The 23,775-nt window shown below is 55.1% G+C and overlaps 8 protein-coding genes across 8 annotated transcripts; 3 read left to right on the forward strand and 5 right to left on the reverse strand.

Annotated features, from left to right (window-relative positions):
• Window positions 1-141: 141 nt before the first annotated feature.
• Window positions 142-2,396, reverse strand: F5144DRAFT_208986 (uncharacterized protein). Its single transcript, XM_066783000.1, has 2 exons — window positions 1,770-2,396; window positions 142-1,708 (listed from the first exon to the last, which is right to left on the reverse strand). Exons 1-2 carry the CDS (start codon window positions 2,242-2,244, stop codon window positions 348-350), a joined length of 1,836 nt encoding a protein of 611 aa, XP_066645479.1. The 5' UTR covers window positions 2,245-2,396; the 3' UTR covers window positions 142-347.
• A 1,227-nt stretch (window positions 2,397-3,623) lies between these two features.
• F5144DRAFT_611796 (uncharacterized protein) lies at window positions 3,624-4,271 on the forward strand (the record flags this gene model as incomplete). Its single annotated transcript, XM_066791705.1, has 2 exons — window positions 3,624-4,140; window positions 4,227-4,271. Exons 1-2 carry the CDS (start codon window positions 3,811-3,813, stop codon window positions 4,269-4,271), a joined length of 375 nt encoding a protein of 124 aa, XP_066645480.1. The 5' UTR covers window positions 3,624-3,810.
• Window positions 4,272-4,724: 453 nt separating this feature from the next.
• On the reverse strand, window positions 4,725-6,323 carry F5144DRAFT_569883 (uncharacterized protein). Its single transcript, XM_066788727.1, has 2 exons — window positions 5,466-6,323; window positions 4,725-5,403 (listed from the first exon to the last, which is right to left on the reverse strand). The coding sequence occupies exons 1-2, from the start codon at window positions 6,116-6,118 to the stop codon at window positions 4,983-4,985; spliced, it is 1,074 nt and encodes a 357-aa protein (XP_066645481.1). The 5' UTR covers window positions 6,119-6,323; the 3' UTR covers window positions 4,725-4,982.
• A 753-nt stretch (window positions 6,324-7,076) lies between these two features.
• Window positions 7,077-8,027, reverse strand: F5144DRAFT_209002 (uncharacterized protein). The gene is made up of 2 exons (XM_066783001.1): window positions 7,906-8,027; window positions 7,077-7,854 (listed from the first exon to the last, which is right to left on the reverse strand). The coding sequence occupies exons 1-2, from the start codon at window positions 7,927-7,929 to the stop codon at window positions 7,195-7,197; spliced, it is 684 nt and encodes a 227-aa protein (XP_066645482.1). The 5' UTR covers window positions 7,930-8,027; the 3' UTR covers window positions 7,077-7,194.
• Window positions 8,028-8,170: 143 nt separating this feature from the next.
• Window positions 8,171-10,818, forward strand: F5144DRAFT_209027 (uncharacterized protein). The gene is made up of 3 exons (XM_066783002.1): window positions 8,171-8,394; window positions 8,457-9,745; window positions 9,820-10,818. Exons 1-3 carry the CDS (start codon window positions 8,304-8,306, stop codon window positions 10,516-10,518), a joined length of 2,079 nt encoding a protein of 692 aa, XP_066645483.1. The 5' UTR covers window positions 8,171-8,303; the 3' UTR covers window positions 10,519-10,818.
• F5144DRAFT_647199 (uncharacterized protein) lies at window positions 10,809-12,823 on the reverse strand (the record flags this gene model as incomplete). Its single annotated transcript, XM_066792908.1, has 2 exons — window positions 10,809-12,630; window positions 12,688-12,823. The coding sequence occupies 2 exons, from the start codon at window positions 12,821-12,823 to the stop codon at window positions 11,057-11,059; spliced, it is 1,710 nt and encodes a 569-aa protein (XP_066645484.1). The 3' UTR covers window positions 10,809-11,056.
• Window positions 12,824-19,726: 6,903 nt separating this feature from the next.
• F5144DRAFT_629131 (laccase) lies at window positions 19,727-22,066 on the forward strand (the record flags this gene model as incomplete). The annotated part of the gene is made up of 7 exons (XM_066792367.1): window positions 19,727-20,102; window positions 20,155-20,233; window positions 20,295-20,306; window positions 20,372-20,441; window positions 20,489-21,458; window positions 21,518-21,586; window positions 21,653-22,066. Exons 1-7 carry the CDS (start codon window positions 19,857-19,859, stop codon window positions 22,064-22,066), a joined length of 1,860 nt encoding a protein of 619 aa, XP_066645485.1. The 5' UTR covers window positions 19,727-19,856.
• A 716-nt stretch (window positions 22,067-22,782) lies between these two features.
• Window positions 22,783-23,723, reverse strand: F5144DRAFT_592136 (pectate lyase; the record flags this gene model as incomplete). Its single annotated transcript, XM_066790337.1, has 5 exons — window positions 22,783-22,966; window positions 23,022-23,092; window positions 23,136-23,234; window positions 23,296-23,450; window positions 23,513-23,723. 5 exons carry the CDS (start codon window positions 23,721-23,723, stop codon window positions 22,783-22,785), a joined length of 720 nt encoding a protein of 239 aa, XP_066645486.1.
• Between the last annotated feature and the right edge of the window lie 52 nt (window positions 23,724-23,775).

A 23,775-nucleotide genomic window follows, 5' to 3' on the forward strand; every position in this document is an offset into this window, starting at 1 on the left:
TTTCCTGTTTAAGGGGTGAGTGAGGTGACGTTGAAATACGGCAGGCAAGCTTTTCGAGCTTGGCCCGATCAGGCGCTTCGGAGTTCGGACCAGTGCGCATGCCGAGGGGCGAAAGCGGCCCGGCTGGTCCTTGCACCCCGCTGTTAGACTAACATATTGAGAAAGACGTGAATAGGCTTGGAATATCTGCAATACCGCGCTAGAAGGTATTCTACTTTGCAAGACAATGTCGAAAATCATCAGTGCCGCATTAGATCATGAATCGTGCCTCCTCATCAGAGCCCTCGCATCAACACCCCTTTCCACTAAACAACCGCTAACACGCCCTGCATGAACACAATCCCCCCTCAATGCAGCCCCGTCTTGCTATCCCCGCCCACATGCCGATACCTCTCATCCTCGACATACGCCGGCGGCAGGTCGTCCGCCGCACTATGGGGCTCCGAGTACGACGGCGGCGGCGCCTCAGCCGAGTCCTGCGGAGCGCGCGCCGCTTCAGCAGCAGCCTCAGCCGCCTTGGCCGCGGCACCGGAAGTAGCCGGCGCCGTACCCGGAGGCGGCCCCGACGCAGACGAAGCCCCGACACCCAGATCGCGCACCCCGGCCGTGACACCCGCCACACCGCCCTGCGCACCCGCGCCCGCACCGGGAGGCGGAACCCACGTCCCAGGCGGCGCACCCCCAGTCCCGGCCGGAGCACCGAACGCGGGGCTGGGGCCGCGATGCCCGGCACTCCCCGGCCTGCCACCCTGGGGGTGACCCTGCCACAGCCCCGGCTGGCCCTGTGCTGATGCCGGCTGGCCCCCCTGCGCGGGCTTCCCCGCCTCCGCGCCCCGCAACACCTCAAACAACCCCTTGGCACCGCCCGGCCACAGCCCAGCCGCCTGCGTGGTCTGCGCGGCTGGGACGTCGCCCTTAAGGATCTTGTCCACGGATACTGCGCGGCCGTAGAACTTGGCGTTGGCGGTCTCGCGCGCTGCAATAACGGTCCCGTCGATCTGTATGCCGGCGTAGAAGCCGCGCGACTTGACGTAGCTGTAGACCGGTTTGAGGGCGTCGCGGAAGGGGCTGGCCTTGCCCTTGCCCTTGCCCTTGCTGTCGTCCTCTTCTTCCTCGGTCATGCCCTGCTTGTTTTCCGGGACCGGGCCTGTTTGGAAATGTGTGTTGTCTGCGGAGAGCGGGGGTGCGGTGTTCGGGGTGGGGTTGGGCTTTGCGTCGGCGTCTTTCGCCGGTTGTTTCTTGTCGCTGCCTGCGGGCACGCCCCAGTCCAATGCGCCGCCCGCGCCGAAGGGGCCTGCCGTGACGGCAAGGTCGGACCCCAGGCTCAGGCGCATCTTGGTGAACATTTCGAGGGCCTCGCGCGTGTTGATCACGATGACGCAGTCGTAGATGTCGACGCCCGCGACGAAGCCCGCGCCGATCGAGGTGATTTGGATGCCTGAGGGCGGGGACCAGCTGCCATCGGGGAGGCGCGCGACGAGGATGCCGCTGCCGCTGGACCCAGCCGCCTGGAAGCCTACGCGGACGGCCGTGAAGATGGCTAGGCCCTGAGCGCGAGCGATGACCTTGGAGGGGATAGTGAGCAGGACGCGCGACTTTTTAGCTTTCCCGGAAGGCGACGGCGGCGGCTTATCGGCGGTTGTCGGGGTGCTCGTCGCCGCAGGGGCGAGCGCGGGGGGGGGGACTGCATCGCTGTAGACACCGTCCTCTGGGGAAGAAAGGTCAGTCTGTGTTCAAAAGAAACGACAGTGTGACACATGTAAACTCACTGCAGAAACCCCTCAGAATCCTGGCGGCCTTCTCGCATTCCTTATCCAATGCCTCGGGTAGGAACCCCTCGGACCCGAACTTATTCGCCAGAGCATTCACAGGACCAGCAACCTTGTTCGTGAAGGCTTCGCCAAACGCGGATAATCGGTGCGACTTCTTCTTTGTCTCTCCATCGCTGCCCTGAGCTTGGTGATGGCCCCACCTCGGCGGTTGTTCGTTAACCGGAGACGCGTTGTAGAGGTCGTCGTCGGCATCTAGCGGCGGGGCCGCAAACTGCGGGTTGGCAGGTTGGTATGCGGGAATGTTGTAGTCGGGAAGGGGCGTCTCGTTCGTATGCTTCGGGGGTTGGGTCCCTTGCGGGTGCATTTGCGCGGTCTGTGCCGGCGGCGGGCCGGGCGGTGGAGGAGGAAAGTACTGTTGCTGGTTCTGCTGCCCAGCCGGTTGGATCGGCGGCTGTTTCTCGTTGGAGCTCATCTTTCTCGACGCAATCCTCAAGTGCTTGGTTGTTTTACTTCGACTTTGGTAAGTGCTGGTGGAAGGTGCGGGTGCCCCGCACTAATATGTTGGCGGGATGGAGGGGCGCAGCGGGGGGCGGGGTCGGGTTGTTGCGCAAGCTTCAGCGTAGAGCATCCACCCCACGACGCATCTCACATCAAACACAGCCACTGACGCAGATGGCAAAATAAACCGGATTCGAGGCTGGCGTGGCCCCTGACGTAGGCCATCGGCCACTGACTATTACCTAGAAATCTACACGATTAACTAAGTATTGTATCTCTATGTACCCAACGCGTCCTCAAGCAGCCGCAGCAATCCACGCCTTGTCCCCAGGGAACCTTGAACAATTCGGCGGCCGCGCTTATTTTATGGCATCAATCCTAACTCCATTAATAATAACATACGCTACGTTCCACCCTCATAAACTAGCTCAGGGTTTACATTTACCTGATCAGGGTCACTTATTTACATTCCCCTGCTGGTCGGCCCGGGAACTGCACACTTCCTGGCTCTCACCCATGACATCATTTTTTCCCCTGTGAGGTGCAAACGCCTGGACATCTTGGCGCGCGCGCGCGGGCTGCACACCACTTTTAATTTTTTTGACGGCTGGAAAGGGGGGCGAACGAACTGCAAAATAGAAATGGCTATACCAGTCTCCCTACTAGATGCGCGGACTACCTGTTCATATAATTTGATAGATATTACTCTGTAGTATCTGATTCTACCATGCGATCGGTGATGCGGATAACGCGCATTGAGATATTGATGGATTTATCTCTGTTTCCAAACTTTTTCGAACTTTTGCAAAATTTCTTGGCAAAAACTATCAATCAACATCATCTTCAACATACATCTATCAATATCTCAACGCGTATTATCCGCATTGCCAATCGCGTAGCGGAATTAGATACTACCAAGCTAGATCTATCAGAATATATAAACAGGTAGTCCGCGCATCTACTAGGGCGATTGGTATAGCTATTTCTATTTTGCAGTTCGTTTTCTACTTTCCAGCCGACCCAAAAAATTAAAAGTGGTGTGCAGCCCACGCGCAACGCAGCCCCTTTTCAGAAGGGTGACCCACCGCTTTACCAATAACAACACTGCCCTACACTACTGTGTAAGACGACTGTCAAGACTTCGCACTGCTGGGTCCTAAGAAATAAGAACCCCCATGCTCCTAACTGTGATTTGCCTTCCTGATGTTTGTTGGCTAGCGCTGAGAGTGCTGGCACCCTTGACTAGCCTCCTAGCCTTTGAACCTTTCCCCAAATGGCTATGAGCTGTCGTATGTCTCAGGTTCTTCCCTCACCGTCCCCTCAAGGCGCCGTACTTGTAGATCACGACCACAAATCGGCAGTTCTTTTCGAGCCCCGTGACAATGATAGGCAGTTATATTCGTTTGCTCCGCACATAAAAAGAGAGCCTCCAGCTGCCCAACATTGAGCCCTCCCTTTTGCTCACCATAACACTCACCAATTAATTGCATTCATTCTCGTCTTTCCGACCACAGCAACTAAGAGAGCCGACATCGACAAGATGTTATCCCGCATCATTTTGGTCCTTCTCCTCCCATCCGCTCTCGCTTTACCCAATTCGGGAACAGCCGCCGTCGCCGGGCGTCAAGAGGTGGATATTTATGGTTGCGAGTGCGAGAAGGTGAAGGGCACTGATGATAACGTCTGGTCTGTCGAGCCAGCCCACAGGATTGGGGAGATATGCGAGCAGGGTTACGGAGACGATGAGGTGTGTGACGACGGGGAATATGGGACGGTCTGCATTGGGTCCGAGGATTATTCGAGCTGCGAATGCCTGATCAAAAGCGCAGTGGACTGGCAGACGTGGGTCGAAGAAACCCATTGGTCTCTAGTAAGTCACGGCCTGCCTTCTCTCCCTCCCTATACCCCCCCTACCGTTTCTGTCCCTGAGAGCGTAGATCTAACCTGGACAAACAGCCGGACCTCAGCTGCAAGAATGCCAACCTTACCGGCTCTGTATGAGTTGACGCAGTACATTATGAATTGATAGTAGGCTCTCTGGACATTGCCCCAGAGGGCCACATTGCATCGTTCGTGGTTTTCCATGAGTTTCAGAAGCCATGAAGGCCCTATATTCAAACTATTCAAACCCCAACCGTGGCCCTCTCCGGGGGTTTAGGGGTAGGCATCCTGCAAGTCTGTTCCACACTCGTGGGCGTTGCTGTAATTGTCATCGCTGGGACCGTCTTTGTCTATCAAACCCGCTAGACACACGCGTTGGCGCCCGCAGCCTTCATTGAGATACAGACCGGAGGTTCTCCCAGCATTAACATCTCTGTCTTCTCGACGGCACGCTCCTGTCACTTACCATACCGTGCTGGGGCGCATGTGTGGTCTGGGGATTTCATTGTTTGTACAACATAACTCGCACGACAGGCAACAGTCGGAGCCCGGCACCCGCTTCATAGAGTTGATGATGGAATTCGTGATTGGCAGTAGGAAGGAACATCATCAAGTAGCCCTCTGTAGCTCTGCCCCATTGAAGACCTGTCAGGGCCTGCCGTGTTCCCTGTGTCCCGATTAAGGCAGCAAAATCAGGGGCAACAACCGGACCTGACCCACATTACCCATATGCCCATCATTACCCCAGGCCGCTAAACAACTTCAGGGGCTTTCTGGATGCCGTTCCTGGCTATAAAAGCATTTCCTTAATTCCATTCCTCATCCATCCTCTTAAAACAAACTGTTGATAGCCATCATTGCCACATAACACGCAACAGTGGCGCCAACATAGCCAATGGCTGGCACTGCAGTTAGGAATACGCAGCTGAGCCACACAAATGTGCCGTAGAAATAAAGGGCAGAGCCGAGGATCTCGATAATCAAGTCGTAAACCAGCCAACTCCGGAAACCGGACGTGTAAGGCATAGTGATTACCACCCGGATGCACCGCATGCGATCCTGCTCTTCCGCCGAAAGCCCCCCCATTTCGTCTTCCATCCGCGGGCGAAACCTCTGAGTGTATGGCAACAGGAAAACCTGGGGCCATGTATACTTGGTTTGGGGGTACAGACAGTTGATGAATTCAATATTGTCGGACATGACATGGAGCAGTGGCAACACGAGCGCCATCCAGAAAAGACATCCAACCGGCCTGTGCCAAAAACGCCTGTTAGATGGCAGTCAACAAAATGAAAGAATGGGGCCAGAACTTACCAAGCAAACTGGAGGATGGATGATTCGCACTTCCAAGGGACCATGACCCATGAACTGACCGCCCAAGTTCTCCACAACATAACACCAGCACATGCCAACACCACAAAGTCGGTAAATACCCTAGAAGCGAACGGTAGAAAAGGGCGCTTAGTGGGAATTGGCACCGGTATCTCCAACACTCGGGTTCTGTTCGCTTCCTTGCCCTCCAACTTCCAGAAACCAGGCAAGACAGGCCTAAGTTTGCTAAACATCTGCTGGGGTAGACCAATGGAGAAGCAGGCCATTGCAAGGGCCCGATGTGGCGAAATCAATCCTTGTTGAACGAGATCCATCGGGGGCTTTGCTATCAGCAAAAGGATGGTGGGGAGGAGACTAACGAGTGTAGTCCCGACGGCCATGTCGGCTTTCAACACCTCGCTAGTGTTGTGGAGGAAGCAGTTGATGAATTCCGAGCATTGATGATACAGGAACTGAGCAGGGTCGTTGCCATGACATGTATCCGATACCTCCTTGAGGACATCGCCGCCTGGAGACCTTGGGATGTGCCCTCTCGGGGGGTTGGTGAAATTGATTCCAAGCATAAGACCCAAAAGTGCCAGCAGAATGACAACCAGAACACCGGCTGAATACCCCCTGGTCCAGTTCCATTTCATGATGACAACAATTGAGGCTCGGTTGATGGTCGAGTGGGGAGAGTTTGTTGCAGTGAGGGAACACCGTTCATGGGCAGTCGCTCGATGTCAACTTAGGGTTGAGGGAGATGGCCCTTTGTATCAACCGGGCTCTGACAACTTTGGGGAGGGAGAGACAGCCTCGTCCACCACATGCAACACATGCAAGTGTTCGGGGTACTCCAAGCGCGCGTCTGCTGGACAAATTTATTTCTCGGCGGCGTGCGGCTGAGACAAGGTGTTTGCAGGATGTGTTACAATTGGCTGCTGGAAGCACGCTGAATCGGCCGGCGATCCCTGGGCTGCGCGAGTTATGATCAATGGTCTGCATTCTTCCCCTAACCTGGGACTTTTTGGCCAACCGCAGGGCTCATCATGGTGTTGGAAGACCAACAGCCACGATTTCAAAGTTATTGCACATATGATGAGAGCTTACAACAATAATTTGAGGTGCTCATAAGCCATTCAGAAGTGATTAATTGATCTCTGGTTCTATCTTTTTCTCCTCTCAGAGCTCTTGAGAGCAGGTGGCTTTATCCTAAATCTCTCCTTTGTCTCCTTAAGTTAACCCGTGGTTATCCGGATCTTTGTGGTGCCAGATGCCATGAATCCGTTTCCGGTACCTGTCCGTTTCCGGGTGTCATGACCGTTTCCGGTGCCATGACTTTCCAACACATGGTACCACCCTTCAAGCCATCAGACAACCTGAACGAGTATTTGCGGCTAGATAGGCGCCGGCCTATTATTGTTCGATTAGGTAGTTGGTTTCACTGCTGCCAAACCGATTCCTGCCAAGTGCCGGGGTGGCCGAGCCTTGTTTGAGGTCAAGCCAGCTTAATTTTCCCGCACCCGCCGTCTCTGCCAGCGTGAACGGCATGGTGGATCTCTGGTCTTATCCGACTGTGCCAACACCTCTACAGGTACGCTCCGCTAGTCAACAAACACCTCGGCCGGCGAGCTCCCATCACGCCTACTATTTCCAATAACATTCCTGCATCTCTACCAGGGGATATCGCCTAGTCATTTGTCCAAGACATGACAGTTGGCGGGACCTTGTCTCAAAGGCTAGTACCGCTAGAGGCGGGGAGGGAGACCGTGGTGCTTCCGCGAGAGGCGGGCCGGGAGGTGGTGTTGCTGTCGCGGGAGACAGGGCGCGCGTCTCCTGCGTCAGAAGAGGAAGACGAGGAAGGGCGCAAGGCCACGGCCTTCATGGAGAGAAGCAGTGCGACAATGTCCAACTCGTGCGTCTGAAACTCCAGCAGGGCACCCTTGGTGCTCGGATGGTCCATGAGCGTGTCTTGGTAGGGCTCCATGATATAGAAGCGTGAGTAGCGGCCCACGGTCACGATGCCGAACATGGTTTCGGACGCCTGCCCTGTAGGTACCAGATTCCGTCGAGAAAGGATCATGTCGTCGGTAAGCTCAGCGACAGCATCCCGCCAGCTCACATCTTTAGTCTCCTCCGACGCTCGCTTGTTCTTGATGAGGATCAGCGGCTTTGGCTCCGTTCTTTCGTTTTTGATGTATCGGATTGCGACACCAGTGCTCTTCTTGCTCACACCCGGCACATGGGGTGCCTGTACCATGAGGAGCAGGAAGCCCTCCCTGTTCATAAAATAGTCGCGGAGGATGTTGCTCCAGAGATTGTCCACGACATTTTCCGGGGGGTTCTGGGTCAGCTGCTCATAGTAATCCCGGATGCCCTTATATTGCATATACTGCTAAGACAGTTAGCCCAGATCCATGCGTTCATTTAAGAACAGGCTTACACCATTGGGGTCGTAATGGGACATTTTGGCAGCGTGTTGTTGGGGGTTGTAGCCACTAAACAGATGTAATTAAAGAATGGCACAGTATTTGGTGACTGATGGGATGTATTGTATTGTTTTGATGCCAAGAGAGCAGGCGGTATGGAGGTCGGAAATGTATTTTGGCCCGCCGGGTCAGCCTGGACCCGGCGGTGTAACATGGGGGCCGTCCAAGGATTATTTTGGGATTTGGGACTGCTTGGGCCTTGTATTTTAGTTGCCGTCCTTGCCGTTTCTAAACCAATGGCCAGCATTAAGTTCTCCTCCAATCTTTCTCCCGTCGGTGGCGGAATTGTCCATTCTTTGATCTGTTTACAAGACTTTTGAAAGAGAACCGGGAAAAAAAAAAAAGAAAAGAAATGACCATCCCCGTTCGCTCCTGTGCTCTCTGCGGATGGGTTGTTGAAGACGGCGAGGCGTCTACCTCGTGGCTGAATCAGTTCCGTGGTTGTAAGTGGTCGCTGAGATCTACCCCATCTCAAGAACAACTACATGTACTGACTGGGTCTTAGTGTGCTCATCCCCAAAAGGTATCATTTTGACTGGAGTCGGTCGTTATAGCGATCGGCGCCGCGGGGCCTTCTTTGCGCCCCCAGACCCCAACGCGCGATGGGATGACCCCGGCTATGAGCATCCGGACGAAGACGAGTTTGCTGTTATGAGGCCGCAGGATATCAACGGAAAGCGTGGCTTCATTTTTCACGATCCATGCTGGTCGCTTTTGGAACAAGCATATCATCCTGCTCCGGTCCCGCGCGAGAGGCTTTTTGAAGTCTGCGACTCGCTCCCGCTCGTTGTGGGGGGGTTTCGCATCAACTGGGGCCGCGAATATGGGGGAGCTATCGTCATGCGGGTCGACGACTGTTTCCCCTGGGAAAACCAGATTGGAAACCGATTTGGCGGTGGGTATACCGCCGATCCACTTGCGGCCGCTGAGGTCGGTAACCTTCTGGCTGACACTCCGCGCGCCTCTTCTGAGCCTGAGCATCCACTTTTGCCCCTGAGACCGCTCAGGCGAACCGGACAAGACCCATTTAACTCGCTTCCTCTGGAGCTGTGCTCTGTTGTTGCCGAATATCTGCCGACCTCGGATGTGCTGAACGCTCGGCATGCGTCGAGGTCGTTCTGGCACGTGTTCCACGACCAGCAGTTTTGGGCATCGCGGTTTCGGGGAGGCTTGGATCGCTCGTGGTTGTTCGAGGTTCGAGATGACAAGACAGCTAGCAGAAACTGGTGCTCCCTGTACCGTCGTACCATCGATAGCCACATCGAAGTGGGTCTCCGGGAGAGGAAACGAATATGGGCCTTCATCCAGCACATTGCACCTATTTTGGAACTGAAATGGGGTGAAGTCCCTTCTGAGTCACTCCCGGAGGAGCGCAGAGATTGGGCGCTTGCGGCAGGGAGTATGCCGGATCAACAGCCCGAGAGCTTCTGCCATTTAGAGAAGGCTTGTCGGCGCGTTCGAAGTAAACAGGTGGCTATCCCGGATGGCATATCGCAAGTTGCTACATCGACTATCCGTGTTGGCGATTCGGAATATATCGCCGGGATAACATTTAGCACTCCGTCCGGAGAAGCCTTACGACTAGGTTATAACACCGGCCGCTGGCATTCTGTGGACATTTCCGGGCTGGCGGGCTTCAACCTCGCAGTAGGATCAGGTGGTATCCACGCGCTTCAATGCATTGATGGCAGGACCAAGAAGCCTTCGGCCTGGCTCGGGTGTCCAGATGACGTGCCCCGGACTGAAAGGCTCGCGCTGGGACACCGGATCACAGCACTGGATGTTGGATTTGATGTAGGAACACACTCATTCCCTCTAATGATTCTTCTTTCCAGTCCGCTAACCTTGGTGTCATTCAAAATAAACAGGCGTTTAGAATTGTCAGTCTTTCCATTGCCCGAGAGACGAATACGACAACAGAAGACCGAGAGAGCACGCTGAGAAGTTCGGCAATCTGGTATCCGGACGTCCCATCGCCGGGCCTTGACCTGAACGAAGCCTTTTTCGTACCATTGAAATCGTACACTTGGGGATACAAGCCAGTCTTTTGGACTTGCTTTGGGGGTCCCGGTGGAGCCTATCTCCCAAACCTCACCAAGGTCATGGTCAGTATGTATGGAATCCTCCTCCGGATCGATTTCTCCTTTGACAAGGAAGTACCGGTTGAGTGCCGGATGTTTGGTCGGAATAAACTTCCGGAGGACAAACCACCCGTCATATTTCAAATTGACGGCCCCGGCGGTGAAGTCATTGACAAAGTTGAGGTCTGCCAGCAATTCCCTGGCGAGAGTCAATCCAATGCTGGATGGTTAGGCGAAGAAGGGAGATTGGTCTGGCTCAAGATGGGCACGAACCGCGGAAGGGAATGTAAATTTGGCACCAGGTCCAAATTGAGGAGCAGGCCTATTGTGACAAGGAAGATCTCGGCCGCGCCGGGAACGGCAATTATCGGCTTTTTTGGTGCTCGGGTATGTGATACGTTGGGTCTCAGTCGGCCCCAGAGGGAAGAAAAAGCTAACCTTTCTTTGCCATTTACGCATAGTACCGCGATTTCGGCACTGGCATAAACACGCTTGGCGTGGTAACTGCGCCCCTTGGGAGCAGCTGAGCAGGACACAGCACAAGGTCGCGGTTTCTGGGCGAGGTCGCCCGAGGAGTTGCGGCGAGGAGGGGGGCATCTAGGGAACATCAAGCTCACCGATTAACGCCATACCTGCCAAAGACGTTATTCCCATACATACAAACAAAACGGCCTTGTGTCAGCCAAAACCCGAGGCCATCCATCCACGGATGTTAAACGCGCAGGTCCCCTTCCGGAGGAACTCCGAGCTCGTGATACACGTTGCAGCCCGTGATTGAGTAGATTTTAGGTGGAAGAGATATAAATCCGATGATGATCCAGGAAGGGTACGAGAACTAGAGTTCGTATCTGTAGGGTTGGCGACCAAGCTGATCAATACGTTATCCCCGACTGCCCATGTACACAATCCCCGTTGCCGTCACCGAGCCCCTTTACTCGGAACCCTCCTTGCAAAGAGATTGGATGTGGCTAAACGCGATTACCCTTGGTAGCTAAGTAGAAAGCAAGCGGTACTAAACAGCGTCTCAAACTTTATGTGCTTCATGCACCTCGTCCTTTGGGTCCTCCACCGGCCTGAACTGGACGATCACGTCCACCATGACCGCCTTCCGGTCGCTGCCAATGACGGGCATCCAAAGATATTCCAGCGGGGCGCGATGGTGCGGTACCTGCATCATGCGAACAACCTTCCGCGTTTCCATGTCCTCGAAGTCAAACGACAGCAACCCATCTTTTTCTGCATCCTGTTCCGGCAGTACCGTGAGGAAAGGGCCAGCCACGATCCTCGCCCGATCATCAAGCCGGGGCTTTTCCAGACAATAGGCGCGAAACTGTGGCGACACCACCGAGCACGCCTTCCAGGTATCGTAGTCGACAAAGTCAAGAATCCGGAGGTAGAGCTCCGCTGGCAGGACGCCCGGATGCTTGCAAGCTGCGCGGCGGCTCGCGGCAACGTTGAAGAAGTTGACGAGCGCCGCGAGACCGGGGAAGTGCTCGAGCATTTTCGACGTCGTGCCGGCGCAGTTCGTCTTTATGATTACCTCACCCCGATAGTATTGAATCAACCCCCCCTTGTTCTCAGGTCTCTCGCGCGGATGTGAGCTCAGACAGTATTCCGGGCGCAGAGGTGAGATGTCCATCGGTGCGGTCAGCGTAACAAATGGCTCTCCGTCCGCCCCGGCGCCAGGGACGACTTCGGCGAACGCCATCTCGAAGAGCGACAGGATGACGACCTGAAAGGTGGTGCGCCCTTGTTCAAGGCCCCAAGTAACGGCGTTTGTGACGGCCTTTCCGTCAACTCTTAGCGCCAGACTGACGAGGACGCCTTCGAACCAATACATTGTTTCCGTAGGCGATGCTCCTGCAGGATCACCTGGCCGATGAGACGGGGAGCCGAACTCCAGCAACGGAGCGCTATCGCAGGACTTGCCAATCCATCCTGGTGACGTGGGGAAATGGCGTGAAGGGCAAAAGTTGCCAGAGCAAGTTCGGGGGTTGCACCGCTGTTTGGGGAAGGAGTAGAAATCGAAGTGTCCAGAAGCGATGGGTATTAAGGCGAAGGCCAGCTCGCGGAAAGGTAACGCGCCTGGAGCCCACTCCCTGCCGAACCGAAGGATCTCGATGTGGTATTCGATAAGCGTCCTCGCTAGAACGAATGTGAGGAATGCCTTGCGCGTCGTTTCGATGTCTGTGTTTGGTGTTACGACATTGAATGGATAGTCCATCGTTTTGTCGTGTTTGGGCATTCTCAAAGCTGGCGAGGCCATATGCTGTTCAGGACAAGTTTCAAAGGAGATGGTGAGCTTGTCCCGGTAGATGCTGTCTGCAATAGCGCGAATCCACAAATTGTCCTCCCGTGGGATGTTGCCCAGGTTCCAATGGATACTGTGGTTCATGGTGAGAACCTCCTTGTCGAGGTTGATAATGTAGAAGTATTCAGCATCGTACCCATCAAGCCGGGGCAACTCTGATGGCAGTGCCTCAAACTCCTCGAGGAGCAATGAATAATCGGGCTTGGACTCGTCGCGGATCTCGTATACATGTTTCTCGAATAAGCGTTCTTTGGCCGTATACTCGGCTCGCATCGCCTCCAGCCATTCTTTAGTCGTCAGTGTCCAATACACACAGCATTACGGTGATCATTTCGATAGCATACTCTCGTAGTTCTCGCGGTCAGAGGGAATGCTGGCGACGATTTTGGCCCCCAGGCCCTTAAAGCAGCTGTCGTACGGATTGTATCGAATGTAATAGCGGCCGTGGAAGCGCACTATCTCCAGGCCTCGAGTTCCCATGATTGCAATTTGGCCGAGGCATGCGAGATTTCGCTGGCGGTTGACTTTTACAAAAAGGAGAATGGTTGATGGTTGCCTGGAAGCCTGGAGACTTAAGGAATAAGGTCAGGCGGCCCCGCGTGGCGTGTATGTGTGAATGTACTTCGGTAGATGTACTTAATGGACCGTGCGAGGAGCTCACGTCCTTCCGCTGGAACGCCCAGTGACTACCGAATAAGAAAGGGCAAAGGCTTGCCAACCGGTCCAACCCTGGGAAACCCCGAACAATATTTTGGACTCCTGCCGTGGTAGATACTGCCACGGGCTCCCTTTTACGGAACCCAGTACGGAGCTGTCTACCTAGGTACCCAGTATTTGAGAAAGACCAAAGACGTATATCACTTACACGTAAGGTATGCGTTTTCCATCACGGTCTAAGGATACTCCTCCCGTTTATGTGGGCGATGATTCGTCATCAGCCAAGAACAACCGTCCCCTTGCGCTTTGCCCCTTGGAGCGGGGCCACGCTCGTTTTGGGAGTCCCGGCTGCCAGGAAAGACTACGGGCAGCAATATGCGGCTTTTCATCATGTATCATGCAAACTTAAGTTATGAGAACACATCCACGTACTATGCCATCTGTCTCACTTGTACTATGACCCCACCAAATCCGCGAATATAGTTAACCCTAGCCCTGTGACATCTGGAATTTTTGTCAATGCCATGAAAGCCTTGCCAGGTGCCAATACACGGAAGCCCTGTAATTGCAGCCGCATTTCAGTGCGCATTCAGCCCCCAACCCCCACCACATTCGCGGCATCCAGCCAAGCCACCGCATCACCACCACCAACCGCAACAAAACAACCAAGATGTCGTCTGAGTAGGCTGCAACTACCCTCATTCGAATCGCTTGCTAATTCTGCGTAGATTAACGTTGTCCGCGTCCGAATCGGACACCTCTAGCACTTAGCGCGGCTTCTCAGATCTCGATTCCGATGTCGATGCTGTCAATGGCGATGCACTTCCGTTCTCGAACCCTCCACCGCACCACAAGCTCAATTCTCACGGCTATGACTCGCTGGAGGGCCTACTCGCCGACCTCCACGAGTATTGCGCCCAGGCCAAATTCTCCGTTATTAAGCTACGTTCGGTCAACAAGGTCAAGGACTTTGGCTACACCCGGGTTGACTTCCAGATGTCACAGGGCTAGGGTTAACTATATTCGCGGATTTGGTGGGGTCATAGTACAAGTGAGACAGATGGCATAGTACGTGGATGTGTTCTCTAAGTTATAGAAGTCATACAGTCGGCGGCTGGATATTAGTATCAATGGCGGTGTGGAAGCGGTCCAAACAGGCGATCCTGCAGGCGGATCTTGGAACGCTATCAGATCCAGGGCTTCGTGTGTCTTGGTTTGTCAACTGCCATCGAGATTGGATCTGCATTCCGCGGCTCCTTCATGTGCGCCAAAGCCGCCGGGTTGGGATTGGACAACTCATTTTTTCGCCTATAATAGTTCAGGACTTATATAGGTACCAATGTTTCCCACCCGGAACTTGCAACGGGGGCATTTCCTGGACGCGGACTTTCGGGAATTGTTGCACACACCTCTTGAATTAAGCTGGTATTGGTTGAATATGGCACCTGCTTACCTACATTCGTTCCCTGTCCGAACTCTCAGTGTTAGAGAAAGGCTCATCACACATAGGTATGATGCGAGGGAGTGCCGATGTTACCCAAAACGTACGAAAGTATCTCGACACGTGCATAAGAGATCAGTGATCACACAGAAGCCAAGCAGGCAGTGAAGCAGGGGAGGTTCGACGCTGGTCACTGTGTTTGGCCGGAAGGAGACTAAGACCCGGCCGCCTTGGGCTTTAGGCTCACGCGTCACAAATTATATTACCAATTCTCAACTCAGCAGATCCTGACCGTACCTTCTGATTGAGAATCAACATCACATCACAACGGAGTGCTAGTTGCATCACAATGTTCTACCGTGTCGAGCAAGGCAAAGTGTGTGAGAGGGGGGGGGGTGGTGAGGCGCAAGTTAACATGTGGACTGTTTGGGTTGGCCCTGATAACTGCCGAGATTGAGGAATTCGATAGTCGCCAGTCAGAAACGTGATGCTGAATCAACGCAGAATTGGGAATTTCCACCTCTACTTCCGGAACGGTGCGCCTGAGGAGTAATTGTTGCGCATATGCAGGTCCCATGCCAGTCAGTTGTGTGACACAGCGGGTAACGGCTCTGCGGATGAGGCTGAATAACGGGTTTGTCAAGTTCATTATTGGTTTCATGGTGTCACGGTGCGGCACTCCCACACCCATACTTCATGAATCATCAAATGTCCGACACTGGATTGGGCTGGGAATGTGCCGAGAGAGCGAATGTTATGAGTCGGTCACTTTCACGGCGATGGCGCGCACAATACAACACCTGTACTTGATGCATGGCCCACTGGGGCGTGTCTGTCACAATGTCCCTTGGATCTTCCAACCTGTTCCCAAGACTTTTGCCTCCCTGCCTTCAAGTCACTCCCCTCTCCCCCCTCCAACATTTTAGTCCGAGTCATGTCAACCTATCGCTCCCTACTTGAGTAAGAGGGCGGCGGAGTGTGGGGCGGAAAGCCACGGCGCATGGAGAACGTGGAAGAGGTCGGGTGTTGCAGACCTTACATAACGTGGCGTCCTCAACTCCGGTTCCTACATGAGACTATCCCCTCGTGTGCTTCTTCTTAATTGAGATCCCCCCCTCATCCCGAAACGTCGGGAGATCTTGGCTCCCATGTGTTGATGTGTGAATGTGATATCGTATGTTGCCGAATTTCTTCATCCGCGCCAGTCAGCATTCAATCTGACACATCGGTGGCTGATCTGATGGCTGACCGCCTTCCGCCGCTATTTCCGGGGAACTCGGAGCAGGATGAAGTCGCGAAGGCTGTGGTCTGAAATCCCGAGCGAACCTGGCTTTTGGGGTGCCACATGCCTGCTTCCTCCACTCAATGGTCCCACGCTCGCGTGGCTATTGCCGCCGATCACTCCCACATCTGGGCGTCACCCGGCAGCCCTGCAGCGCTGAAATATTTCGCTTTCCCTGGAGTAGCACGTGGTGGGGATTGGAGAAGGCCGCGGATGCCGCCCGTATCTGCTAAGATTGGTGGGACAAGCGGGAAGGTGCGATGCGCCCGACATATTAGCGCGAAAGGGCCGCAAGGAGGAAGGGAAGGAACAAGCGACGTCCAAACCGGCATCCTGCCCCGTGAACGAGATCACGAACGATGGCGCTTGCCAAGCAGCCAAGTGGCCAAATCCCTGGAGTAGATCCTAGCCCCTGTCGCTCAGCTTTCACGTCGCCCCACCATACCAACCAATCATTCAACCGGAACAGCCGGGCCCTGCCCGAAACCCCACCTTCCGGATTCTTCTGCTCTGCTTCGCAGCTTCCAGCGGACTGCAATGCTTCCTCCAACAAAACCTCGAGAGGAAGGTGGTGCGAAAAACATTGTCAACCCGAGCCCCCAAGGTTACCTACAACAACTCCCGGGCCTAATCTGACGGCATGGAAGTCTGCAAGGCACTTGACCAAACTCACCGTTCCATTCGGCACTGTAGTTTTTGTTCCATTTCTTCTCTGTATTTTCTTCCCTTTTTCCTCCCATCGGACGTCGGACAAGGCATTTCCCGTGGCTTGGACACCAAACGCCAAGGTCGCCCCCCATAAGCCGCAGCTGCATGTGGCATGCCAAAGACGGGAACTTGGGAAGTGCGAGAGTGCGAATTGGGGTCGATGACCACCACCGCGACGCACTTCGGCCTGGCTCTGGGATTGCCGAGTACGATGCATGCTGCAGCTTTCGAAGCAGGCCGTGTGCGCCTCGCCCGACGCCCCCTGGGTGCTCGGATATCGTATCGGCAGATGCTTACGGGACCCAATCCACGGAATAACACATTTCACCGTGTGTGTTCATTTCCATAAACTCAACTTATTGTCTCACTTTCCTCGTCGTCGCGGGTGTCGTTGCAATGGCACTTGTCAGAGTTGAATTACCGGCAGGAATCCACTCCGGCGGAAACCTTCCGGTGAATAAACCCCCGCTTTGAACGACAAGTCTCCGCCGAACTACCGGCGCCATGACACAAGCGAGCAGATAGTCTACTTGGCGAGATGCTGGGTCTGTCAAAATCGAAGGGACGTCACAACGCCGAGCTTGGACAGCCTGTAGTTGGCCGTCACGGAAAGTCTTTCGAGTCATGACTCAAGGGATTCTGATTTACAACTCTCGCCATTGGGTAAACAATGGGCTATGTGCAGCATGTGGCCAATAGTTTGGGGGGGATGGCTTTATTTAGCAACCAAGCGCGGCTCGGGACCGGACCTGGGTTGGGGCATACATCCCGGGCGAACATGCAACCTTTACCAGCAGTCCTGGTTTCTCGTCCCCCGACTGGCTCGATTGTGTCAAGCCTCCACCCGAGGCGATCTGAGTCCCCGACACGCTGGGATCCCACCCGATAGAACCGCAAATCCCCGCTTCCTGGTCAAACGGTTGAGTTTCAGCCCCCAGAAGTGGTGACATCGGCCGCGCCTGGGGGGACACCAAATCCCCTCGTGGACGTCAAAAGCAAGCACATCACGAAATTAAATCCGCAGCGGACACGGTCCTATACCTGCCGTTACCCTGTCAGCAAAAATAAAGCACGCCGCAGCCGGCTAAGTTCGAACGTAGAACCTGGGGTTGGAAGCTTGGGCTGCCGCGTCCGCAAGCCTACCTTACTTAAGTTACTTATTTCTGCTTGCTAACCAAATAGAAGTTAGGTTGACGCCACCGGGTAGCCTCAAGCCTTGCTGACTTGCTTGGTACTGGACGGGCCAACATCGTGCCAACTGGAGGTTGACTGGCCAATGACGGTGTCCCCTTTCCCCCTCGCGCACTCGAAGCCGCAAGCTTATACACATTCGGATGTAAGAACCAGACCCTGCGCCCGTGTTTTGACCCATTACCGAACTCCACATGACCTCCATTTGTCCCGCAGGGTGTAGATAATTCAGGAAGCCGCATCCAATCGATCGGGGAGATACGTGACGTTATCCTAGGCTTACCCTCGATACCTGCCTGTGTGGCCAGCCCTTCACTGTCGGTGTGGTTGCCGGCACTCTGGACAGGAAAAAGTGATTTCCTACTCGCGCTTGACAAAAATGCCGTCATAGCCGAGCCAAGTAAGCCAGAAACCGTCGTCGGTTTCCTCCGAGGCTGAGGGACGCCTGGAAGTGATAGGAACTTTTAATACTCACTGTCACGCCGTGATCTTCCTGCTCCTGGCTTCCCTCGTCAAGATAAGATCCCTAACCAATGAATGCTTGTTCCAGAGAAGGGGAGACGAGCGGCATGCCAATCTAAATACCATACCGGTAGGGCAGAACTCTCCGCTAGCAGCGCGGCAGTGCGGCAGGAATGGTACCCTGAGCGTGACATCCCCCCAAAAGCGATATAATGGCGCAATCCACACGCCATGTTACCCTACACGGCAGGTTGCGTCCCTCTACACGGGCGTCACCACAATGGACCCCTGACGATCCTGAAAATCGATCTTCCTTCAGCTGGAGTTTCCGCATTTGTTCCCCCTTGCTCAGCGCCTGGGGTTCCTTGAGCTACCCGTTAATGTTCACTGCTACCCTCACTCGATAGAATCCATCAATACTACACCTTCATGCAAATCATATTGGTCTGGTAGGTCAGTTTGTTTTCGGCTCTCCGTCGTATGCCCGATGTTCTAGAAATGTTCTCAGTAGGTGGCGCATGCTTGGCTGTCACCGAGCAATGTCCACTTGACGCCGCAAGCCACCACACTCAGCGCCGTAATTAGTCGGGTACACTCAAGTTGCCGTCTAGGTCACCTTGGTTTTGCATCTTCCTAACCCGCGTGGCTTTGCCCCTGCCAAGACCTCCCGGGCTGATCACGAGATGCTTGGACACCTGTCCCGTATGCAGCTACACATCAGATGAACACGGTTTAGAGGATGGGAGATACCCAGGAACTTTTCTTATCCCGTCCCGCTGTTGGCCGCCCTTCCCTCCAAGCGGTATGTCCGCGTCCGGTTCCATGATGGCCACAGAGGTCTGAGCACCACGGGCGGCCAAGCCAATACATGCTGCAGGACCGAAGCTTTTGGCCCCTTTGTTGTTTTACAGCTGTTTTCCTCACTTTGTCATCCTCTCGGGGCTAGGGAAGTGGAATTCGAGGCTTCACCTCCACAACCCGGTCCCATACTGAACTCCTTCCTCGACTTGAACCCCCGGCCTAGCTGCAGATGTGGGCGAACTATCGATCTCGGTTACACCTTTCACACCCTCACGCCTCAAGGGGAGCTCCTCCAAAGCAGCCACTACCGCGAGCGGGCGTTCTCTTCTGAATGGAGACAGTCACATGTGGGTTGCTTCCCTTCAGATGACCAAGCACTGCCGGCAAGGCTCACTGCCGCTCCGAGGACAATTTCCACGGAGATTAAGGGCGAGGTGGGATCCAACATGGCCCAAAGCGGTCGCCATCCCTAGTATCAACTCCTTAGTCAACGTCGTTCCCCTACACCATTACCATTCCATCCACTCTCTCGTAGCCGCCGAACCCGCGTCCCCCAGCGTCACGAGAGATGCAAGGCACCAACCAACATCACCAGTACCCGAGCCACCCTCACCATCGTGGTGATTTCTAACCCCATCCTCCCCTAGCGTCACATTCCTCCACCTCGGCCTATTCATCGCTCGGGGAACTTTCACGGATGTCCCCTCATCTACGGGCAGGGTTGGTTAGCCCACGTTATCTTGTGTGTGGGATGGTATCTCGGAAAGGGGGGAGAGAAGATGCTATCCCGAATCAGACCAAAGGTGTTGTGAACCCCCCCACGAGATGACTGCGTGATGGTCTATAAAGGGGGCGGGTTATCCTGTCGACCAGTTTGCATTCTCAGCTTCACCAGGACACACAGGATTCCCTGACAAGCTTCCTACTTTTATTCTTCCTCTCTCATCAGGCAGCGCGCCAGTATCCCGAGGATGAAGTTTTTCTTTGGTACTTTGGCGCTCACCGTGGGCCTTCTGGTTCCCGGCGGAGTAGCCGCACCCCCTTCCGCCGCTTCTCAGAGGGACCTTCTTGTCCCCATCGCGGAAAGACAGGAAGCGGCTGTACTGCCTCGCCAGACAAGTTGCCACACTCCCAGCAACCGGGCGTGCTGGACCACCGGCTACAACATCAACACGGACTACGAAGTCAACAGCCCTGATACAGGGGTCGTTCGGCCTGTAAGTGCCCCTTTTGAATTCCAGACCGGAGAGGGAGGTTAACGCGAGACAGTACACTTTTACCCTCACTGAGGAGGAGAACTGGACCGGCCCTGATGGAGTCGTCAAGAACAAGGTCATGCTGATTAACAGTATGTTATGCCAAAGTGTTTCTTCAAGTTGTGTATTCCAAGCTAACGGATACGGTCACAGACAAGATCATGGGTATGTCACTCTTTGGTTTCAGGCCTCACCAATGCGTTCCTGAAGACGAATGCTGACCACCACAGGACCCACCATCTTCGCTGATTGGGGCGATACGATCCAGGTCACGGTCATCAACAACCTTGATACCAACGGGTATGTTCTTAACTTCCAAAGTGATCCATAGGCACTAACACTCGTAGCACTTCCATCCACTGGCACGGCATGCATCAAAAGGACACCAACCTGCACGACGGTGCCAACGGTGTCACCGAATGCCCTATTCCGCCCGGAGGCCAGAGGGTCTATCGGTTCAAGGCCCAGCAATACGGCACGAGCTGGTATCACTCCCACTTTTCAGCGCAATACGGCAACGGCGTGGTCGGCACAATCCAGATCAACGGCCCGGCGTCGCTCCCCTACGACATCGATCTGGGCGTGTTCCCCCTGATGGACTACTACTACGCCAGCGCCGACGAGCTCGTCCACTTTACCATGAACAACGGCGCGCCATTCAGCGACAACGTGCTCTTCAACGGCACGGCCAAGCACCCCACCACCGGCGCCGGCCAGTGGGCCAACGTGACCCTCACCCCAGGCAAGCGGCACCGTCTGCGCATCATCAACACCTCCACCGAGAACCACTTCCAGGTCTCGCTCGTCAACCACAGCATGACCGTCATCGCCTCGGACATGGTCCCTGTCAACGCCATGACCGTCGACAGCCTGTTCCTAGCCGTCGGCCAGCGCTACGACGTGACCATCGACGCGAACCGCACCCCGGGCAACTACTGGTTCAACGTCACCTTTGGCGGACAGGCTTTCTGCGGCGGCTCGCTCAACCCCACGCCCGCGGCCATCTTCCACTACGCCGGCGCCCCCGGCGGACTGCCGACGAACAAGGGTGTCCCGCCTACCGACCACCAATGCTTGGACCTCCCCAACCTGACCCCTGTGGTGACTCGCAATGTGCCCGTCAGCGGCTTTGTGAAGAGGCCCGGCAACACCCTGCCCGTGAACATTGACCTGTCTGGCACCCCGCTGTTTGTGTGGAAGGTCAACGGCAGCTCCATCAACGTCGACTGGGGCAAGCCGGTGGCCGACTATGTCATGACCCAGAACACGAGCTACCCAACGAGCGACAATATCGTGCAGGTTGATGGTGCTAACCAGGTGAGTTGCTAACTCACCCTGCAAGATACTCTCACCATACTAAGACTTCTGGGTTGTAGTGGACATACTGGCTCGTCGAGAACGACCCCGACGGACCCTTCAGTCTCCCGCACCCCATGCACCTCCACGTAAGTCCACCCCCTCCCCCCCCATCTCCCACCCCACAAAACTCACCACCCTTCCCCCATCACCAGGGCCACGATTTCCTCGTGCTCGGCCGCTCCCCCGACGTCTCCCCCGCCTCCCAACAACGCTTCGTATTCGACCCCGCCGTGGACCTGCCCCGGCTCCGCGGCACCAACCCCGTCCGGCGCGACGTAACCATGCTCCCGCCGCGCGGCTGGCTGCTCCTCGCCTTCCGCGCGGATAACCCCGGCGCGTGGCTGTTCCATTGCCACATCGCGTGGCACGTGTCGGGGGGGCTGAGCGTGACCTTCCTGGAGCGGCCGAACGAGCTGAGGCAAAGGATTACGCCGGCGGATCGGGCGGATTTTAATCGGGTGTGTGGGGAGTGGCGGGAGTATTGGCCGACGAATCCGTTTCCGAAGGTGGATTCGGGGTTGAGGCATCGGATGGTGGAGGAGAGTGAGTGGATGGTTAAGGCTTGAGGGGTTTGAGATGGGGCGAGGGGGGGGGTTGTCGTTGTTGAAGGGGGGGGGGGGGGGGGGGGGGCTTGGCCTATTTCTTGTGAGGAGAGTAGGGATGTATCGATGGAGGCAGTGACTTTAGTGATGGAAGTGCGAATTATAGTCGGGTTCTGATACAACAATGCCTTCAATGATTGTGTGTGGCGCATGGAGACAGGGCTCTGACCTCCCGGGCCTTTAACGACCCCTTGTTAAAGGTCACAGTGATAGCCGGTTAAAGATGCCGAGAGTCATGCGGGGAATTATGGGTGCCCATTTCGATAGACGACGGGGGAGAAACAAGAAGTTATAAATGGACAGTTAAGGTGATCTTGGGCATGTTCGTTATTTCAGGACTGAGTTGACCGGAAGCTATCATGAGGTCGCGACGGACAACTCACACCATTCCATTAGCGTCTCCCCATGTAGGAGGGCTCCGGCGACATTTTGCACCTACACATACGGGCAATCAAGGTCGAAAGGCCCCGTCTCAGTTCTGAGGACCGTCTGGGAGCTTGAGCAGATTTGTCACATCAAGAGCGAGAAAGTGTTTGTTTGCCACCTATTTTCCTTCTAAGGGTAGTGCACAGCCAGAAGGTTGCATCCCCGGGTTCAGAGCGGACAAATTCCCGGGGAAAAAGCTTCCTAGATAAGTGTGCTTTTCGTACCCCTGAGCGGCAACGGTTTCTGTAGGCCTCTTAACAGGCACCATCCTTCGCGCCAGGGCCGCTGTAGTTCTGGCACGGCGTCTTGGCGTCAGTGCAGACGTTGACCAGGGTGGCCTTATCGCCGTTGGACTTGGTGATACCGGCGACCTCGCCACCTTTGCGGGCGGTGACTCCCTCGATGTAGACCTCGCGGGCACATTTCGCGCACTGGGGGCTATTAGCTTGCGGGACGGATACTAAGTAGAAATAACCCTCGGGCTCCAACTTACAGTTCCGCACGAGCGGTAAACCTTTCCGTAGTCTTCGGCGTAGAAGTTAATGATCTGGTAATTGTGTTAGACTCTGGCAAGCTACAGTTACACGGGGTTGCAAGGGGCACAGACGTTCACACGACCGCAGCCGTTATGCTGGATGATCTTGTCCGAGGCATGGTAGGCACCACCACCAATGATGTTGGTCACATCCCCCGGCCTGTCATCTTTCTATAATCCCGTTAGATGACACAAACTCTGCTTTGACGTTTGGTTCAATGGCTCTACTTACGATGGAGATAGCATCCTCACAAACGTCCTCAAACCAGAGGAACTCGAGGTTGCAACCGCCTCCTTTGCAGTAAACACCCTCTCCGGCGGTCTTGCCGATGATGACGTTGCGCAGGGTGCCGCCGCGCTCGACAACAAACGCCGTGTCGCTTTCACCTGCGTAACAGTTTCAGCATCCTAGGCTTACTTCCCAAGAGCATTGATCAGCAGAAACACACCTCCCTCTCCCTGCTCCTTGCAGGTGGTGGGGCTCCGGTCGAATTTGCGCCAGCCACCGTCGTAAACCTCGCCGGCCTTCACGTAGATGGGCGCGGAGAGGGGCACGTTTCCAGTCGCCTTTGGAACGCCGCCCTCGTACCCCAGGCAAGCCAACGCCGTAGGCGCGGCGGCAAGAAGGGCGAGAGTGACGTGTTGGGCTTTGGCGAGCATGGTGAAAGGCAAAAGGAGCAGATCGGAGTCAGTGACTGACAAATGTCATGGG

Source organism: Chaetomium tenue (assembly GCF_020726465.1).
Source record: "Chaetomium tenue strain MPI-SDFR-AT-0079 chromosome Unknown F5144scaffold_3, whole genome shotgun sequence".
Lineage (NCBI taxonomy): Eukaryota > Fungi > Ascomycota > Sordariomycetes > Sordariales > Chaetomiaceae > Chaetomium > Chaetomium tenue.

Coding starts and splice junctions, on each gene's coding strand:
- F5144DRAFT_208986 (XM_066783000.1), bottom strand. CDS start 2,244: ATGAGCTCCAACGAGAAACAGCCGCCGATCCAACCGGCTGGGCAGCAG. Junction 1,709..1,769: donor GATTCTGAGGGGTTTCTGCA/GTGAGTTTACAT, acceptor TTTCTTCCCCAG/AGGACGGTGTCTACAGCGAT.
- F5144DRAFT_569883 (XM_066788727.1), bottom strand. CDS start 6,118: ATGAAATGGAACTGGACCAGGGGGTATTCAGCCGGTGTTCTGGTTGTC. Junction 5,404..5,465: donor TCCATCCTCCAGTTTGCTTG/GTAAGTTCTGGC, acceptor TTTTTGGCACAG/GCCGGTTGGATGTCTTTTCT.
- F5144DRAFT_209002 (XM_066783001.1), bottom strand. CDS start 7,929: ATGTCCCATTACGACCCCAATGGT. Junction 7,855..7,905: donor CCCATTACGACCCCAATGGT/GTAAGCCTGTTC, acceptor CTGTCTTAGCAG/TATATGCAATATAAGGGCAT.
- F5144DRAFT_209027 (XM_066783002.1), top strand. CDS start 8,304: ATGACCATCCCCGTTCGCTCCTGTGCTCTCTGCGGATGGGTTGTTGAA. Junction 8,395..8,456: donor GCTGAATCAGTTCCGTGGTT/GTAAGTGGTCGC, acceptor ACTGGGTCTTAG/TGTGCTCATCCCCAAAAGGT. Junction 9,746..9,819: donor CACTGGATGTTGGATTTGAT/GTAGGAACACAC, acceptor CAAAATAAACAG/GCGTTTAGAATTGTCAGTCT.